The sequence below is a fragment of the Rosa rugosa genome, chromosome 6 (assembly GCF_958449725.1).
Source record: "Rosa rugosa chromosome 6, drRosRugo1.1, whole genome shotgun sequence".
Taxonomy (NCBI): domain Eukaryota; kingdom Viridiplantae; phylum Streptophyta; class Magnoliopsida; order Rosales; family Rosaceae; genus Rosa; species Rosa rugosa.
Genome location: NC_084825.1, coordinates 53301174 through 53320306, shown reverse-complemented (window position 1 = coordinate 53320306; position 19133 = coordinate 53301174). Strand labels below are relative to the sequence as shown.

Sequence of the window (19133 nt, the reverse complement as noted above, 5' to 3'; positions counted from 1 at the left end):
ATAAGCATAGGTTTTTAGACTAGTTCACAAACACAAGACTGCAACCAAGTTCCCAATATCCAGAGGACTTGGGTAGATCATAAGATTATTAACATCATGGAGTGATAAGTAGTAGACAGTTAAAATAAGACTCATCCAGAGAACAGAACACTACACGGTCACAGTCTTGGCCTTGGTCTTGGTCTCGGTCTCATCATCATCATCAGAATCAGAATTAGGCTCAAGAAGTATGGCGAAATTCCTCTCGTACTCTTCAGTACCCTTTTCTGGGCAGTCATCAGGCCAGTGATCCAAACCCAGGCCGCAACCAATGCAATGCATCTTAACAGCAAAAGCTTTATGGTCACTCTTAGGGCGGTAAGAAGTCCATGCATATCCCTTTGGTAAAGGTTTTGAAGGATCAAATTTTGGCCCACTGTGTAAGACTTCCTTTGGATAATAAGAAGCAATTTTCCCCATCCCTTCGCACCCAGAAAAAGAAATAAGAGGTTAAAACAGAACCCCGTGGTATTGAACGATTTAACCAAAGAAAGAAATACAAAAGTCATAATAATGAAATGTAAGTTTTACGAGAGACAGTAATGACTTAATGAGGAGCAAATCAAATCAAATGAATTCAATCAGCAACACATGCAGACACCATTATTTTCCCTAAGCAAACTAGTGGTGTTGCACAAGTACGGTTATAGAGGACATAGATCCTAATTACTCTGAAATCTGAATGATATGATATATTCATACACCAAAATGAGCAAACTTGAGTTACTTTTCTATTCTTCAATTGATTAATGGTGCAAACAAATGTATTGATTTGATCCTCATAGAACACACAAGAACAGAAATCCTAACTTGCAGTTAATTCGAAAAGAAAAGAAATTAAAAAAAACAAAAAACAAACAAAATCAAGAGCATACCTTCCAGCCACCTGTTTTTGATCTCCTCTGCCCTTTTGCAATAGAGTCTTCGTTCATTGATATCTACATGGCGCATGATATCAATTGCATAATCTGGTAGCTTGGGGCTGTTTGGCCTCGACCTCTTGGCTGGGTTCAGGTCCGGTGGTGTGAGGTCCATGGCTTTGGTTTAGGGTTTGGCGTTTCCCTCCTTCAATTTGGTTGTTATATCGACTCGGAGGACGTAAATCTGCTTTTACATACATCAGGTTGTCACGTGTCATGATTCTAATGGCCCTGATTTTTTTTTTCTGTCGGTCAAGTGACACAATCTAAGAACTGAAAGATTCCATTTAGGATTAGGAATAGGCGTAATCGGACCGGCGTTCTACATATCTCTCGTTAGACAACTCGAAACTCACAGGGACTGACAGCTAAGAAGATACTGACCGAGTAACCAAAAGGATCAGCTGCCAGAAACACCGAATCCACAGTGAGTCTTGGTGAATGTAAGCCGGCCTTTGCCAATCACTCAGCTCTCATGCAAGGTTCTAGTCTTGGCGTATGGTGTAACAGTGTGTGTAAAATCAGACATATATGGTTTGCCTTTTGAGAGGCTACAGAAAAGACGGCAACTTCAAACATTCTCCATCCAGAGTCGATCGGAAAGATAGATCATTCAACAAGGTACATAATACATTGCCTCAACACATATTACGTACATTTAGATGGTGCCAGAGTACTCTCACAAGTTAAACAACCATAGTTCACAAACACAAAACTGTAACCCAATATCCAAAGGACTTGGGCAGATGTTAGTCATGGAGGGATATAAGTAGAGTAGACAGTTAAAATACGAGTCATCCACAGAACACTACATGGTCTTGGTCTCGGTCTCATCATCATGATATGAGTACTCTTCCTTTTTTGGGCAGTCATCAGGCCAGTGATCGCTGATCAGAATCAATATAAGACTCGACAAGTTTGGTGAGATCGATTCCTCTCGCACTCTTCCTTTTTTGGGCAGTCATCGATCAGGCCAGTGATCTCCACCCAGGCCACAGCCAATGCAATGCATCTTAATAGCAAAATCTTTATGTCCACTCCCAGGGCAGTAAGAACCCCATGCATATCCCTTTCACCCTTTGGTAAAGGTTGTGAAGGATCTAGTTTGGTCCACTGTGTAAGACTTCTTTTTTCATCAGGAGTACCTTTTTTCTCCAACTCTTTGTACCCAGGAAAAGAAGACGAAGAAGAAGATTAAAACAGAACCCCGCGATGATCTGCAGCCTCCACTGTACAGAGTGAGATAAGGTGTTTTTCCCCATGGTACGCACCTGGGTAGACATAAAATAACGTACATAAAATAACGTATTGCAATAATATGTCCTAGTTAGTATTTTCTGTATTGACCTCTAAGCGTGCATTAATATATTGTAGTAGTACGATGTATCCTCAATAGTTTGGCTTTTTGTCTTTAACAGAGATTATATTACACAAATTTTACGTGTTGATTTGTTTCTCTCTTACAAGAAAGATTCATCTATAATCATATCAATTATATATCTTGTAAAACAGAGTTGGTTCAGTATTTTCATCACCACTCTATATATAGCATGTTACGATGTATATCATAATCAAATTCCATTTGCAACTACTCTATAAGTCGCGGTGAAAGTTCAGTCAACTGAGGTTGTGCTTTTCCATGTAGAGAAATTCACAAAAGAACTTTCAACGTGTAATTAAAATGACTTGACAGTAAAGGTATCTTATGCATGTAGATTGGCATTCATTTATAGTGTATATCGTATGTGGAGAAGCCTTTAATCTGCTCACATTTTTCTTTCTTTCTTCCCAATTTTTATATATATATAGATACTATTATTAAGAGAAGAGAGTTTGTCAGCCAAAACAGAAAAATTTTACCAAAATATCCCTCAAATATTAAAAAGGGCTAAATACTAGTTAGTATTCTGTGGTTTAGGTCCAAAATCAATTCAGTCCCTGGACTTCTAATTTCATCAAAAACACCCCTGCACTTTCAATTTTGATATAATAGGTCCAATTCGTTAATATTCTTTCAAATAGTTGGATTATTTGTTGAAAAATTATTTATTTTTAATAGTAGGACTCACTCCTAAATTGACAATGCAGACCACCTTGACACCACATCATAAAATATAGGCCATATATGATCCACATTAACAAGTTAAATAACTCAATTGTCGGAAAACTAACAAATTGGACCTATTAGATCAAAATTGAAAGTGCATGGGTGTTTTTGATGAAATTAGAAGTTCAGGGACTGAATTGATTTTGGACCTAAACCACAGGGTAGTAATTTGTATTTAGCCCTATTAAAAAATATTTGAACTGAAATATTTGAGAAAGACAAAATGGTCAATTCACAAATAAAAGAAAAACAAAATAAACTTAACAAATATATATATATATGTGCAGTAATTTTCTCCACATTTTGTGGAATAATTTCTCATAATTATCCACACCCATAGGGTGTGTTTGGAGTCTAGTATATATATAAAATAAGCCATCTTCTGTACATAGTACATATAACTAAAGTGGCTTGAAGTTCGGTTCCATTCCAAGGTATTTACTTCAAAAAATACTTGCATATGCAAAGAAATGAGCATCACAATTTATATTTATCATTAACCTATATCGATGCCACTTTTCTTAATTTCTAGGTCATTGTACGTATTGAGGCCTTTCTAAGTTCTATTTTTGATTTTATTGGTTCAGTTAATCCTGGACCTCTACAGATTGTTAAGGCTATTCCTCCTATTCTCGAAAACCAAGTGCTTCCAGGTTACACTATTCAGGATTTTATTTTAGAGGTACAGAGAAATACTATGGTTATCATTGCTAAATCGAGGCCTATTTATTTAAGAATTCAAGCAACAAAATATTCAATAAACAACGGTGAAACTTTTTGTAATCACGATTTGGTTGTGGTTGCTAACATTTAATCATGTATTTTCCCCTCGGTCTTCACTCCCCACAAGCAATGATAATGATGCCACCTAATTGCTTGCAATATGAGTAGGCACTTCTATTTTCATGCATTCCATTGTTATAGAGTAGGAACGACTAAGCCAAATCTTTTAATTCTTTCATACCTTTTTCAATGTCGGTTGATCATCGTCAACATTTTGTCCATGACATTCAATGTCATGATACTCAGTTCTTAGACATGTTTAGCATTCTGATAGAAATGTTAAATTTCTGCTACTGTTCGTAGTTAGTTTGAAGTTGATAATCAATGTGAAGATTCATTTTCAGCCCTGAAGATGGTATTAAGCAGGTAGATGTTATGGTTTTTTATGAATTTATGAATGCGTATCTAATGATGTCATTCTATCTTCCCCTTGGGTGTACTATCAATTTCTGTCTACTCCAACAATGATGTTTTACTGAATCTTCAATCTCAAACTGAGAAAAGGGTATTGAGGATTTCATCAAAGGTTGGTAATATTGTAGTTAAAATGTGAAAGGTTTGGGGTATAAGTTGGTGAAATATATGCTTAAACTTTTTTCTTTTCATACAAGTGCATTAAACTTTTTGGTGTCACACAGTGAACACTTTCTCAAAATAGGCTAAGACTTTTTTAGCTGAAAATATAGTTAAACGCGCACATCTCATAACGTTTTGGAAAATACTTTCATCCAAACTAGTATGTATGTGAGTGTCTGAACTCTCTCTTAGCTGGAACGAACGCATTAAACTTTTTGTTGTCACACAAAGAACACTTTCCCAAAGCAGATCGACTAAGAGTTTTTTAGCTGAAAATATAGTCACATGCACACATCTCATATTTTTTCAAAAAATACTTACACCCCAACTAGTATGTATGTGAGCATCCAAACTCTTTCTTAGCTTAAACGAATGCATTAAACTTTTTGGTGTCATACAAAGAACACTTTCTCGAAACAGGGTAAGAGTTTTTTATGCTGGAAATATAGTCACGCGTGCACATCTCCTGTTTTTTTTGAAAAACTTGCATCTTAACAAGTCTGTATGTGAACATCCAAACTCTCTCTCTTAGACATGTACAGTCGACAATCTAAATCCATGATTTAAGTGTTCAAAAGTTAAATCAACATGTTGCAAAAAACGCTAACAAATAACTAATATCGTCTAATCCTGAAACTTGTGAAGAAAATGTAAGGACAACTTTAAGAGTTATAGTAATGACAATTGATGGTTTTGGATGATTTATGTTGATAATTTTTGCAAGTATGGTTATATGGATATAAAGAAGTTGAATGTCATAAAGAGCATTAATAGTGGACTAATCTTATAAGATTTTTTCATGACAACCGTTCATTGGTTTGATGTAATCGAATGAGTATACAATTTTTGTTGATAATGTATTTTGGCAGAGATAATCCTTAATGGTGATGTAAATGGTTAAATCATGGATTTAGATTGCCAACTTTACGTGAATAAAAGAGAGTTTGGATGCTCACATACATACTGGTTCGGATTGATGCAAGTATTTTCCTATTTTTTCACTTTGTTGTGTCATTGATGGTGTAAATTCTTTGAAGGTATATCATTGATGGTGTAAATTCTTTGAAGGTATATAAAAAGGTAACCATGTCTGTGGCATTTTAGAAAAAAATGGAATTGCGTGCATTTTTGATTCTCGTCTTACATGCTATGCTGAAAACAAGAAACGGTTTATAAGTAAGTTTTGTTTTTTTTTGTTTAGTTGATCAAAGATTATCTCAATTTTTGAGACCAGATTTATGGCATATTTATTTTTGATAAGAACATACTTGTGTTTATAAATGTTGACAATCATTTTTTTCTTTCTCAACTGAAATACTTTAAGTTTCATTTACTTTTCATCACATCCTTAAGTCAAAGATAGTTTCTTATTTCATTGAAGGTATATGAAAATGGAACTATATCTGCGGCCATTAAGTATACAGAAGGGATTGTCTGCACTTTTGATTCTCATGGTACATGCTATGATAAAGAAGGAAGAGTCTATCGGTGAGTTGACAATCATTTTTTTTTCTCAATTGAAATACTTTACGTTTCATTTACTTTTCATCACATCCTTAAGTAAAAGATAGTTTCGTATTTCATTGAAGGTATGTGAAAAAGGAACTACGTCTGCGGTCATTAAGTATACAGAAGGGATTGTCTACACTTTCGATTCTCATTGTACATGCTATGATAAAGAAGCGAATGAGTCTATCGGTGAGTTTTAACTTTAAATTTTCAGTGGTTGATCGAGAAAAAATTCGTATAATTTCCACTATATCAAATTTGTTATATATGGGGGTTGAGGATTCAAAGAGCTAGGAACTTCTAGCCAAAACTTTAGCGGATGGAGTTAAAGTTTTAGAAGAAACTTCAAAGAATTTGGTGATGGTCGAGAAGGCGTTTACGATGGCACTGGATTATCTAGAAAGATATGTGAAGAAGCACCCCAAAATAAGTTGGTTTTGGAGGGATCTTCATGCCCAAAAGCATATGCAAGAGTAGCAGCACTCGGCTCATTAACAAGACCCAACAGTTCAATGCCTACAATCTCTGCCGCCTTTTGAGAATACTGTCTCTGAAAAGTATCAAAGCAAGCAGGCATGCTAACTACTGCTATCAGCTTAGCAGATGTGCCAAGATAGTACTCAAGAACCTTATGTAATTTGGTGAGAGTCACTTAACATAATTCTTCAGCTGGCCACTCCCCTCTCGCTTATCTGATTTCTTCCTTGCCCTCCCTTTCTCGATGGCATCACGCCTTTTTCGGTGGGGATTTCTGGCTTTTCTAAAAGTGGAGGTCATGGTTGAGCCTCGGATTGTCGTCCTACCCCCGATTCCCCCTCCAGTTGTTATCTTACCGCCTCCTGGTGACGCGAACGGTTTCTGGTACATAGTGACGACGTTCTCTGGCACCATGGTCGCGGTTACATCTGGGTTTGGACTATTGAACCAGCGGAAGCTTCTGAAAATGGAGAACGAAAGGACAACTACAACAACCAGCTGCACAGCACCAACCAGGTTCACAAGCTGCTGCACAGCATCAACCACAGCACCACCAAACTGCACGGATGCACCACCAAGCTGCAAGGATGCACCCACAGGCTAAAAGATGGATACCAAAAGCTGCAAAGAAATAGCTATTTTAATTTAAATGCACTTCTGTGTAATGCGGCACTTTTAACATTTCAAATTCAAGAAATAGCTATTTTAATTTAAATGCACTTCTGTGTAATAGGGCACTTTTACCATTTCAAATTCAGCTTCTATAGACTGTTTAATTTTCGGAAGAAGTTTCATGAAGAGTTTGTTGATTTCTCCAGGGGTTAAGAAAATCAAATCAATTTAAAAAACACGCAGTTTGCTAAGTTTATCTTATATTAAGGCAAGTAAAAAAAGAAAATTGTAATATCTAAGACAAGATATATGGATAACAAAGAAACCAAAATCAACAATGAGAAAATGAGGTTCTCTCTTGTCAAGAAAGAAAATCAAATTCAAAGTGAATGCAAAGAATTCAAAAACAAATGCACATGATATGAAACAAGATAAACACAAGTGTTCAGCAATACTAAACCCTTTTTGAAGCCTGCACGCTTAAAAAAAAAAAAAGGAACCATATACAGATACAGAACAACACAATACAATATACAGATACAAAACAATACAATACAAGAATTTTCCTATAATAAATAAAAGAGGAATCAAACCTTGACAAGAAACTGATACATGAACAAAGAAATCAAAATCAAGAAAATGATCTCATTACAAACCATGCCTTCATATAAATATCTTGTTTTCAGTGATCTGATAAAGGATGACTCTGTATATCAGAGCTAATGGAGGAGAAGAGAGAGAGAGGTCGAAGCGGAGAAGAGAGAAATCGCAAGGAGAAGAAGAGAGAAATCGCCAAGGAGAAAAGAGATATTGAGGCGGCGTAGAGAGAGGTAGACAAGGAGAAAAGAGAGATGGAAAAGAGCCACTGGTTCTGGAAAGGCTAGCCCCAAGGCTGAGTGAGAGCAAGAAATTTTTGGAAGTGTGGCTCTCTTCTTTGAAGAACAGCTGATCTGCTAGGTAAAAAGGAAAAAGATGAAATAGAAATTAGCCCAGTGTAGTTTGAAGCTTTTTGTTAGAACAAGTTTAGGATTTAAGCTATGTATCTTTTTGAAGTCAATGGATGTTGCATAAGCACTTCAATTCATACATCTTGGATTTGATTGTAGAGTTGTATTGAGATTATGAATTTGATTTTTTTTCATTGGCAAAAAAAAAAAAAAAAAAAAAAAATTCTTCAGCAGCAAATAATTTATTCTCACCATTGTGTGATAAAAGGCTTATCTCATCCCAATGCCTTGGCTTTAGGAATTTTATCGAAACTATGAGAATTTTTTTTAAGATTATTTTTTTTAGCATATTTAGGAAATTTATCTAAAGCCACTATTAAGTATTAACATAGAAAATGTTCAAAAAGGCATCCCTAGTTTTGAGGATCTCATAAGCCAATAAAGGTATCTTCTAATGTTTTTGATGAAATGTTAAGCCAACATAGGCATCTTCAATATAAAATCCAAAATATGAATTGTTTTCCCTACAGAGAATGTGCATCCGACCCTATCCCACTGTACTCTTTTCGTATAATTGTTGGTGCATGCTTCAATTCAGACATGTGCGATCTGTAAAAGGTAACCGAGCGGTATTTCGTACGACCCCCTTTAACTCTTTCACCCTTGCCAATTTCTCAGGTCAACCACGCTCAAATTCTAGCCGGTAATGTCGTATGACACCTTTAGGAAGCTTATTGTTTTCAAGGCGATACTTAGAGCACCACTATCCTATGATTGTTTAACACGAGTGTTAAATGCATAAACAAACGTAGAATTGTAAGTCAACAAAGAATAAAGCTCTACAAATACATTCAACGCCTGCATTGAACAACATAATAGAAAAATACACAAGAATTTCTTCGTGATTTTAAGATACTTTAATATATTGTTTAACATACGTGTGGAATATGTTTCTAGCCGCTCAATTGATTTTATTATTCGATTCATACAAAATCTTATTATTGTAAACGCGAGCATCTCATCTCAACTTGAATTAGATATTTTTCACTAGAAAGAATAGTATACTACCCGTCGGCATACCAACTTTTTCCTTACTAATGTTGGCACTTTATCAGATTATCAGTCTCCTCGATCTGTTTGACCATTGTTTCGGCCTCATGGTGTACCGGAGATTCAGTAGCTCCATTAAGAAGTTTCGTTCAAATCTATTTGTCTAACATTTGTTATCAGTGAGTCATTAATGACTCTTAATTATATCGTTCATACTAGTTGTAACACTTCCTCTTCTGTATTTTTTCTTTATGTCAACAACTTTGTAATGCCACAATTCAGGGGTGTTTCAGACATTTCACCTTAAACCCCCGATTCCGAAACACCCTCTCACCTTCTCTATTTCCTCTCACTCTCCCACTGCAACCTTCATCCCCGTCGCTCAAAAACCCTAACCCCCTTTTCCTTCTCATCGTCGCAGTCGGCCGTCGGAACAGCTTACGTCATCGCCGGTAAGTCTTCTTCTCCTACCTTCCCCCTTTTCTATTTTCTCAATTCACAAATTTAATTTCGCGAAAATGAAAACCGAAACGTTTCTATTTTACAATCTCGACTGCGATCTCTGATTTCGTTTCTGTTTCAAATGAAGCTCTGGGGGCATGGCTTGTATACGAAATGGCAGAAATGCCCTTCGTCAGATCATCAGAGACACTCACAACGTCGTCCATTCTTCCGAGTCGGAGCGCATGATGAATCCTCTGGTTTTCGCTTGCCAAGGAGTTCGGCATAGGAAATTGGAAGTGATTTTGACGACGGTGAGAAATTTTTTGTATCGAAATCGAGTGACAACAAATGTTTGGATAGTTTAGGTTTTTAGTGAGTGATTGTTTTTGATTTAGTTGATGCAATGCAGAATGTGGATAAGCTCGGCAAGGCCGGTGAGACTGTGAAGGTTGCGCCGGGGCATTTCCGCAACCACTTGATGCCGAAATTGCTTGCTGTACCCAACATTGACAAGTATGCCTATCTCATAAGACAGCAGCGAAAGGTGATTTTGTGTTTGCTTTTATCGAATGTGTTTCTTGTTAATGTTAATTCGTTGCGATTGTTTGTTTGGTTGTGTAATGCTTGTGGGGAATGTTGTTGTTTAGAATGCTCCGCTGGAAGAAGAAGAGGAGAAGGAGGAGGTTAAAGTGGTTACTGTGTCCGAGGAAGTTAAGATGAAAGAATATGAAAAGGCAGCGAAGCGTCTGGATAATGCTCGTTTGGTTCGTGGCCTGTCTAATGTCTTTGAGTTCTGTTTGTGTTTATAAATGTGTTACTTTTGATACGATAATAGGGTGCTTAGTTAAAGTTTAATGTCGTATTTTGAGTGGCGTTACAAAGAGTGATTTATGTTCAGAAATGTGGATACTTTTGATATGATGATTGGATGCTTGGTTTATCATATGTTAATGTTTGTAGTAAGGACTGAAAATCCCTTGGACTCCGTAAGGTGTCAAATTGAGGGTTGATATGCTTTGTTTTATAATAGCTTAGTCTCTTGTTGGAGGTAGATGTGAAGCTCTCTATTCTGATGCTGGTTGGATTTCTCTGATGCATACAAGAACTATCATGCTTTGGTTTACAAGTCATACGGAGCATCTGAAGTTTACATATTTTTGCAGGTATTGCGGAGGAACATTAATCTTGAAAAGTTCAGGACACGTGCAACAAAGGAAGACCCTATAGAATTGCATTCTACTGTGACCAAGGAGGATATTGTGGCTGAGGTATGGTTTTGTCCTTTGTTGTCTTCAAACTTCAGACCTTGAGATACACCTTTTTCCTCTGTTTTCGAACTGATGCCATCTCTATGTCAATTTAGGTGGCAAGGCAGCTTTCTATAGGCTTAGAACCTGAGAACGTGCATCTACCATCTCCATTGTCAACTGTAGGAGAGTATGAGGTACCACTGCGCCTTCCGAGATCCATCCCTTTGCCGGCAGGGAAGGTTCATTGGACGCTTAATGTTAAAATCCGATGCGCATAAGCATTGGTATTTCTCAACTTGGTTCTCTCAGAATGTCTTCTAGCTCACAGTTTTGATTCTTGTAATCTGAGAATTGTTGTAGTGGCTGATGTACTTATGGAATCAAAGACATTCCTATAGTAGTAACCCCTTTTCTTCAAGGATTAGTTTCTCTTGGTCTCTATTAGCAGTTGATGCCAAAATGACTTTCAATAAATTGGTTCTCCCACATTTATGTTCTTGATCTATTAGTTTCTGTCTTACAGGCCATCAAAACTGGACCGTACTAGCGCATAAATTCTCAATTATGTGATCCCTCTGGTAAAAGGGAAGTAGTGAACTGCTATGTTGGGTTTGTGTAATCAGGTTTTGCACTTCTCTGGTGTATAGATCAAATTTGGATTCCTTACTGATATTTAGCCAACTTTCAAGACTTTTGTGCCGCCCGAACTTCACTCGAAAACGTTAGATTCTAACCTTCTCGACTAACCCTCTCAAGTAATGGTTGAATCACCTCAAGAACTAATCGAACTCCCGAGTACTGAAAGATTGCTCAATCTGTTCAAAGAATCCCAATGATGCCCCGGTGGTTAATTAGTTTGTACTTAGTTGTTCATGATTGTCATTGAATTCAAATTTAGGGATGAAGAATAACGAGAATTTATCTTATATTTTACACCACTGGATCACCTTAGCAGCACCGATGAAAGTTTGAAACAAAATTACTAATGACGTTTATTTTTCACTTTCTGGTTACAAACGGAGCCCAAACAAAATTAATGACGTTTATAAGAAGTTACTTTTTACCATCCGACCCGCCGACCCGACCCGTTTGCCCAAATTCTCATTATCTCTTTCGCTCCGGCTTAGTTTCGGCTTTCACAGTTCTGCAACTACATGGCAGCTTCTCTTCTTCTCCCTTCTCACTTCTTCAACACCTACAGGTATTCCATCTCTCTCTCTCTGTTTTAAATGGGTCTTTCTTATTCAGTTTCATCCTATTCAAATTATAGTTGTTCTAGCTATATTCTTAATCAAATTGCTTAAGGCTTTGAACTGAGGCTCAATAATTATTGGGTTTTCTCTAATGCTTGGTTTGAACAATTTTTAGGATAAGCAAACTGTGCTTACATCACATGCAGTCAGCAAATCCACACAAAGGCATCACTTGCTTATTCCCTGTTAGACCACTGGCCTCAAGGTCTTTTGCTTCAGTTGGGTCAGTAGAAAGTCATGTCTCAGCTCCAAACAACACCCACAGGTGCTTTTTTTGTTTTGTTTCTGTAAGTGCGTTTTTCTCAAGTACAACATTTCTTCTGTAAGTGCTTTTGTTTACTGGTATTAGATGGTTTGGCAGGTCTGAAGGTTCTAAAACATCCAATGGGACGGATAATGATTTCGAGAGAGAGTTACAGGAGTTGTTTGATGAAGTGAAAATGTTGGTTATGAATGGGAATAAAGATGATGCATTAGACCTACTTCGAGCAAATTATGAGGCTGTGAAGGAGAGGATGGATGTTGGTATTAGAGGCATTGAGGAAGCTGCTACGATTGACATCATAGCTCTAGGGTACATGGCTATTGGCGACTTTAAGTTTGTCGAGTCATTACTGGATATGGTAATTTCTTTTTCCATTGTGTAATTGTATTGTTGCTTTGATATTATGTATGTTCACAGATCAAGCATTTCTAGAGAATTTACTCGATCATGCTCATCGAACACCCTTCCATGTGTTAGAAGATATGAACTGGTGTAGTTGTTACATATGTAGTTGTATTGTTGCTCTGACATTTGAAGAGAATTTACTTCATCATGCTCATCGAACGCCCTTCCATGTGTTATAAGATATGAACTGGTGTAGTTGTTACATTGATCCATGATTTGGGCATTATTGTTACTGCATTTCACATCTCTAGGGAAGCCATGTTTTTTTATCTGAAGGGCGTATACTTTTCTTACCCCGTTTCTGTTTGTAACCTGTAATTCCACTCCTTTTTTTTGTTGATGTATTTTAATGGTGTGCAGTTGAATGAGATTGTTGGCAGTCTAAAGGATGATGAACCACTGCTGGATTCAGTTCTGGTGCATATGGGAAGCATGTATTCAACTTTGGGGAAGTTTGAGAAATCAATGCTTGTATATAGGAGGGCAATTGATAACATGGAGAACATGTATGGTGAGTTCTTTTGCCTCTTCTGATATGAATGATAACAGATAGCTATTTGACTTTATCTATAAACACTTAATCATAATGGGTATGCGAAGGTAGAATCTAAAACAGAACACTGATGTATGTGAATTTGCATGACCAATTGAAGGACATAGCATTTATAGTATTATCTGATAGGACTACACAAGGTTGATACAGTAGGGCTCAGTTGCACAGTAGGTTTTCTCTGATATTCAATGGTTGTTGCCACTTTTTCTTCAGGGAAAAATAGTGTTTTTCTTATCACACCAATTTTGGGCATGGCGAAAGTTCTCAGTTCTATTGGAAGGACTACAAAAGCAGTAGAGTTATACCATCGTGCAATAACTCTTCTCGAATCTAGCAGAGGTGCTGAAAGTGAGGATTTGGCCATACCTTTGTTTGGTCTTGGCAGCCTTTTACTCAAACAAGGGAAACCTATTGAGGCAGAAACTCCTTTTCTAAGGTTTAACTTTCATTTCCCTCTTTGTAGAATGGATTACTTTGCCCTGACTGAATTGTAGCAGGTTTGTTTGATAATTGTTCTTTCTTGTTCTCGTTCAGAATTTTAAATATATACACAAAGTTGTATGGAGAAGACGACGGAAGAGTTGGAATGGCTATGAGTTCCCTGGCCCATGCCAAGTGTGCAATGGGTAATACATCTCTCTCTCTCTCTCTCTCTCTCTCTCTATATATATATATATATATATATATATATATATATATATATATATAAGCTCGGTGTCATTTATGGACTTGTGTGGTAATTTTCTACAGGAAAGGCAAATGAAGCAATTGATTTATATAAAAAGGCTCTTAAAGTCATCAAGGATTCCAATTATATGGCTTCAGATGACAGCATAGTGGAGAAGATGCGGATAGATTTGGCAGAATTACTTCATGCTGTTGGAAGGTATAGTCAAATTCTATGCCAACTTTCATAGATACTGGATTTATAAATGCAATTAAGTTGGTGTTTTGTGCACAACATGTATACTGTTTTGTTATTATATGATTGTGGTGGTGGTTTGGTTTCGTGGTACTCTTTGACTATGACAATGACTACTTGCCATTTGAAAATGTTGATAGGTACACTTAGTACATGTTCTACATTTCATTATCAGTCACCTTATATTTCTCTTTCAAGTTAAAAACCACAAGCCTACACAACCTGCAATTGCTAGTTTCCCTTTTAGCATTAAACTTCGGTTGCCTGCAGGGGAAAGGAAGGCCGAGAGCTACTGGAGGAATGCTTGCTGATCACTGAGAAACACAAAGGCAAAGAGGACCCCAGCTCAGTGACACACCTTATCAATCTCGCAACTTCACATTCGCGATCAAAGAACTATGTGGAGGCTGAGCGCTTGCTGAGGACGAGTTTGCAGGTCTTGGCAAAGACAGTGGCGCCCGATGACCAATCCATCTCATTCCCAATGTTGCATCTCGCTGTTACTCTCTACCAATTAAAACGGGACGAAGAAGCAGAACAACTCGCCCTCCAGGCTTTGCACATTCGTGAGAAAGCATTCGGAAAGGACTCCCTTCCCGTTGGTACGTTGTTATTTCCTCCACGGCCAATTAACATAGAGTCAGGAGTGTCGGTCTAACTTGGTCTGATGTACATTGCAGCGGAGGCTCTCGACTGTCTGGTGTCAATCCAAACTAGACTGATGAGGGACGACAAAGCGTTACTAGATCAGCTGAAGAGGGTTTTGAGCATCCAAGAGAAAGATTTCGGCCCCGAGAGCAAGGAGGTTTTGACAACCCTAAAAAAAGTTGTACATTACTTAGACAAACTAGGCAGGAAAAACGACAAGCTCCTCTTGCAGAAAAGACTCTCCGCCCTTAGATCAAAATTCAAGCAACAAATCCAACAATAATAGTAATCAAACCATCATGGTTTAGTCTCACAATTCTCAGCCTTGCATTGCTCATATAGTCAAATACAGTAATGTATCACCGTGTTTAACTCTGCGTCACGCAACGGAATGCTGTTACACAACCGTCGTTTTCCTACCATTTCCGACACGTCGTTTCTTCTTTAAGTGTTGGTTGGGGAGTGATGTGAGATATTTAACGCCATGATGTCCGTATCTCTATGGTCCTATTTTCTAACTTGCCCATTTGCCATGTTCCATTTCGTCATGGGTACAAGATAGTGAGTTACACCAATTACGGTTAACTGTGACCACTACGGATTTTCCCACCAAAATAGGACAACCGTCTCGAAGCGCAAGGTTTACAAGTACACAAAGCACAGAAGTAGTGTCGTATAGTTGAGCCTTTTGCCGAAAGGTAACTAAGATTTCCATTTTTTTTTTCTTTTGGATATTTCTTTTTAACACTGAAATGGATAAATGGATATTACCGAATGCATTATTGTAGCAAAACGGTGAAGTAGGAGCCAAGAAAGGAGGGTCTTCCTCTGTGTCTGTATCTCTGTCTTTAGATCTCGGAAAACGTATGCAAAATCCAGAAGACAGAACCCATCTTTTTTGTAAAGGTAGTTTTCTCTCTATCCATTTCTGGTCTTCTCAAATTGTATAGATTCTGCTTAAAGCATGGATCTTTTTTACTTTTGGCAATCAAAGTTTGAATCTTTATGACTGTATGAATCTTTATTTTTGGATTTTCTTGTTTCTGTTTGGTGTGTCACAGTTCCATGGATGATTTGAGGTGGGTGGTGTTTTGATTTTACAGTTTCTTTGATAATTTTGGGGAAAATCTCCACTTTTGTGGAACCCGGCACTTGATTTGAGAATACATGAAGTCTCAGATGTCGAAACCTTGTAGAATTTGATTGGAGTTTGGACTCTACAATGACAATAGTAGACTTTTTGAAATTGTTTCTGTTGGTCTGTTAATATATAGGTTTATAGGGTTGTCTCTGTGAGTCTGTGTTGGTTGTGTTATAGGTACTAATGGGTTGAATTGGAAGTGACTGATGGGTTGAACTACAAGTACTGATAGGTTGAAGTTAAGGTAGTTGTGGGAATGGGTTGTTGGTAATGGTATATAAGTAAGATCATCTGATTTTGGAAGTTTGGATCTTCATTCTTTTTAATAACTCTGATTGCTTATGGACAAGAACTCTTGTCATGGTGTTGAGAATTGGAGATCTTGCCCTGATGATTGGAATTTTGATTTAGTAGTTAAATTTTCTAGTTTAAAGCTTCCAATTACTTTCGTTATGCATTTGACTTGAATTGATCCTTCCTTGATGTGGCCACCTATAAGCTATGACTAATTGTTATCTTATCATTGTAAAATCTGCTGCAGATAGATAAGGGTAATGGCAGCAGCCGAAGCACGGACTGGATGGCAGCATAGAGCGAATTGTTGTTTTGCCCAAGACAATGTGAGGAGTGCTCAAAGATTTGCGCGTCACCCGTCATCGTCTTCCTCAAAAGAATCTGATAGTGCTCCTGAGAATGCTTCGTATGGGATTGATCACCTTATCCCAGATTGCATGTCTTATAACTCAAATCCGGAGCTAACACCCAGCACTAGGTGGTGGTTGAACCTGGAACCTAACTTTGGGCCTCAGAAGGAATTTATCTATGATCAGCAAAAGAGCCTGGACGCTGAACTTGAAGTTTTGAATTCTGGATATATTAATAAAACTGCCATCATAAGTGATTATTATCAGTGCAAGGAGGTATTTAGTACTCAGAGTGATAGTGAGAAGGGTGTCAACAGTTTTGTGGAGAAACCATGCAAGGTTTCAGTCACTTCTCCAAGAAATGACCCGAGTAAGAGAATGCAAGAACTCAAGGCTGGAATTGGTGATGGTCCGCAGCTGCCTAAGAAAAGGGACACAGGGGAGTTTTGGTACTCCGATGATGATTTCATGAACTTGGATTCTTTCAGCAGCTTGGATTCTGAACAAAACAAAAAGCTGTCTCCCGATTTGGATTCCCAATGGGTGGGAAGTGAGAAGTCTGAACCCTGGTGGCGCTCTGCTGGTAAAGATGAGTTGGCTTCCTTGGTTGCTCAGAAATCACTTGAAAATGTTGAGAATTGTGATCTTCCACGGCCCCAGATTAAGCATAGTAGGATGGGTCCTATCACTTCTACAAAGTTTCCTGACCCTAATTTGTCCTTAGATCAGATGACTGAACTGGGATTGTCCAATGTCACCACTTATACTCAGGGAAGCTTTACTTCAGGTCACTCAATATATGATTCAGACAGTCCACTAAGGTATTTTTGTATCTTGAGCTGTTCTGTATATTCTTTCTTGGATAGCCATCGCTTATGTAGATTGTCCTTTTAGGTAATTCATTAAATTCATGCTGCAGTATTGTTAATAATGATAAACTTAGGTGTGATACACTGCCACAGATTTGGAGTAATATGCCATGATTCTGTTTTTGTCTGTCTATCAAGCATGAGCCTGTGTTGTGTTTATCTAATGAACTGAATATCTAATTACTTGGGAAGTTGCCTATGCTATGTTTATGAATTTCTATTTTGATGGCAAGGATTTTCTTTTGGTGCATTTTTATGAGGATATTACTGAATATCAATGATGCTTTGCAGTTATATAGTAACATCGTATAATTCCGTGATCTATCATTGCAGTTATATTAGAAACACATCATTGCAGTATAAAGTTGTGTTTCTAACATCATTGCAGTTGTGGCTTTGCAATTTCTTTTCATTGTTCTGATGTTAGAATCACAACTTTATAATGCCTAGTTTGATTTTGATCAAATTATATGTGTTCATTTTCAGCCACAACAATGATCATGCTGCAACCAACCAAGATGAGCCAGACGATGAACGAAGTAAAGCTCAGCTGCTGGAAGCTTTGTGTCATTCTCAAACACGAGCTAGGAAAGCTGAGAAAGCTGCACAGCAGGCCTATACAGAGAAGGAGCACATCATCAGTCTCTTTTTCAAACAGGCATCACAGCTGTTTGCCTACAAGCAGTGGCTCCATTTGCTGCAAGTCGAGAACTTTTGCCTGCAGCTTAATAAAAGAGATGGCTTACCATGGTCCCCATACAAAGGCAGGCCCATGAAGAAGAAGGCTCATCGCAGGGCAGGAAAGAGGAGCGGCAGCAGGCCAAGGTATGAGATCAGCAAGGGTGCTGTTGCTTTTGCAGTAGGATTAGGTCTTGCTGGTGCGGGCTTGCTCCTCGGATGGACTATGGGGTGGTTGTTTCCAACTGCTTAAATTTCTCTTCATCTTCACCATTACCTTGTTTAGTATCATGCTTGAGTGGTAATTATTATTCCTTGTTTATATAGGATTTCAATGTCAGATTAGCTCCTTTTTCATCATCGGTAAGCATTTCACTTGTTTAGATTTGTTGATTGTGTAAATACAAAAACAGGTATTTATTTTCATGTTGTAAGAAGTATGTAATTAATTTTATGCATTTTAGCCAATCTTTCTCTCCCTTTCATGTGAATATGCCTCTTTTTAACACTATTTGGTGCTGTTTAGAATCTTCAGATTTTTGAGGAAAGATTGGATGCCAAATGTGATTCATATTCGAGCATGAGGGATTATGATGTTTTGTCTAGTTGGATTCAGCTAGAGATTCCATTATTGCATTTTGAACAAGTGCATCGACCACCTTCATGATCCTATCTGCCACCATATTCCATCCAACCACATCCATTATTCAAAAACAAAAACACGTGCTAAACACTATTCCATCCAACCACATCCAACCACATTTCAGTATGTTCCAAAATTTGGATTGTATTTCGATTTGTATTTTGTGCCATCTACACCCTCAAAGTCATACCCAGTATTGTCTTACTTGCCAGAAGGCACTCACATATTTATGCCGTTTTTGTTTTATGTTTCTTTAACATCTTTTTATCTCTATTAGTTAGAAGGAAAAAAAAAATTAATATACTGAAATGTGTGAAGTACCAGAAATATACGTCACCTTAAACTTCAAGTTCTCAAGACTAGCCTTTGAAATTTGGTCAAGTTGGGCTGCCCAATGC

General features: G+C 37.6%; 3 protein-coding genes across 5 annotated transcripts; 2 read left to right on the top strand and 1 right to left on the bottom strand.

Moving 5' to 3' along the window:
- Positions 1–1093, bottom strand: LOC133713419 (uncharacterized). Its single transcript, XM_062139437.1, has 2 exons — positions 915–1093; positions 1–461 (listed from the first exon to the last, which is right to left on the bottom strand). Exons 1-2 carry the CDS (start codon positions 1072–1074, stop codon positions 151–153), a joined length of 471 nt encoding a protein of 156 aa, XP_061995421.1. The 5' UTR covers positions 1075–1093; the 3' UTR covers positions 1–150.
- Positions 1094–9311: 8218 nt separating this feature from the next.
- Positions 9312–11222, top strand: LOC133715874 (uncharacterized). Its single transcript, XM_062142563.1, has 6 exons — positions 9312–9472; positions 9610–9775; positions 9874–10008; positions 10112–10228; positions 10628–10732; positions 10828–11222. Exons 2-6 carry the CDS (start codon positions 9620–9622, stop codon positions 10990–10992), a joined length of 678 nt encoding a protein of 225 aa, XP_061998547.1. The 5' UTR covers positions 9312–9472; positions 9610–9619; the 3' UTR covers positions 10993–11222.
- Positions 11223–11789: 567 nt separating this feature from the next.
- Positions 11790–18583, top strand: LOC133718505 (uncharacterized). 3 transcript variants are annotated; one of them, XM_062145353.1, is made up of 11 exons: positions 11790–11915; positions 12083–12232; positions 12329–12590; positions 12998–13148; positions 13404–13626; positions 13725–13816; positions 13941–14076; positions 14383–14714; positions 14793–15458; positions 15549–15666; positions 16443–16463. In XM_062145353.1, the coding sequence occupies exons 1-9, from the start codon at positions 11869–11871 to the stop codon at positions 15041–15043; spliced, it is 1644 nt and encodes a 547-aa protein (XP_062001337.1). In that variant the 5' UTR covers positions 11790–11868; the 3' UTR covers positions 15044–15458; positions 15549–15666; positions 16443–16463. The 3 variants fall into 3 exon arrangements, with proteins under 3 accessions (XP_062001337.1, XP_062001340.1, XP_062001339.1); XM_062145356.1 differs by lacking the exons at positions 11790–11915; positions 12083–12232; positions 12329–12590; ... (3 more) ...; positions 13941–14076; positions 14383–14714 and adding an exon at positions 17901–18583 and having other exon boundaries at positions 15111–15458; positions 15549–15669; positions 16452–17366; XM_062145355.1 differs by lacking the exons at positions 11790–11915; positions 12083–12232; positions 12329–12590; ... (3 more) ...; positions 13941–14076; positions 14383–14714 and adding an exon at positions 17901–18583 and having other exon boundaries at positions 15114–15458; positions 16443–17366.
- The last annotated feature ends 550 nt before the right edge of the window (positions 18584–19133 follow it).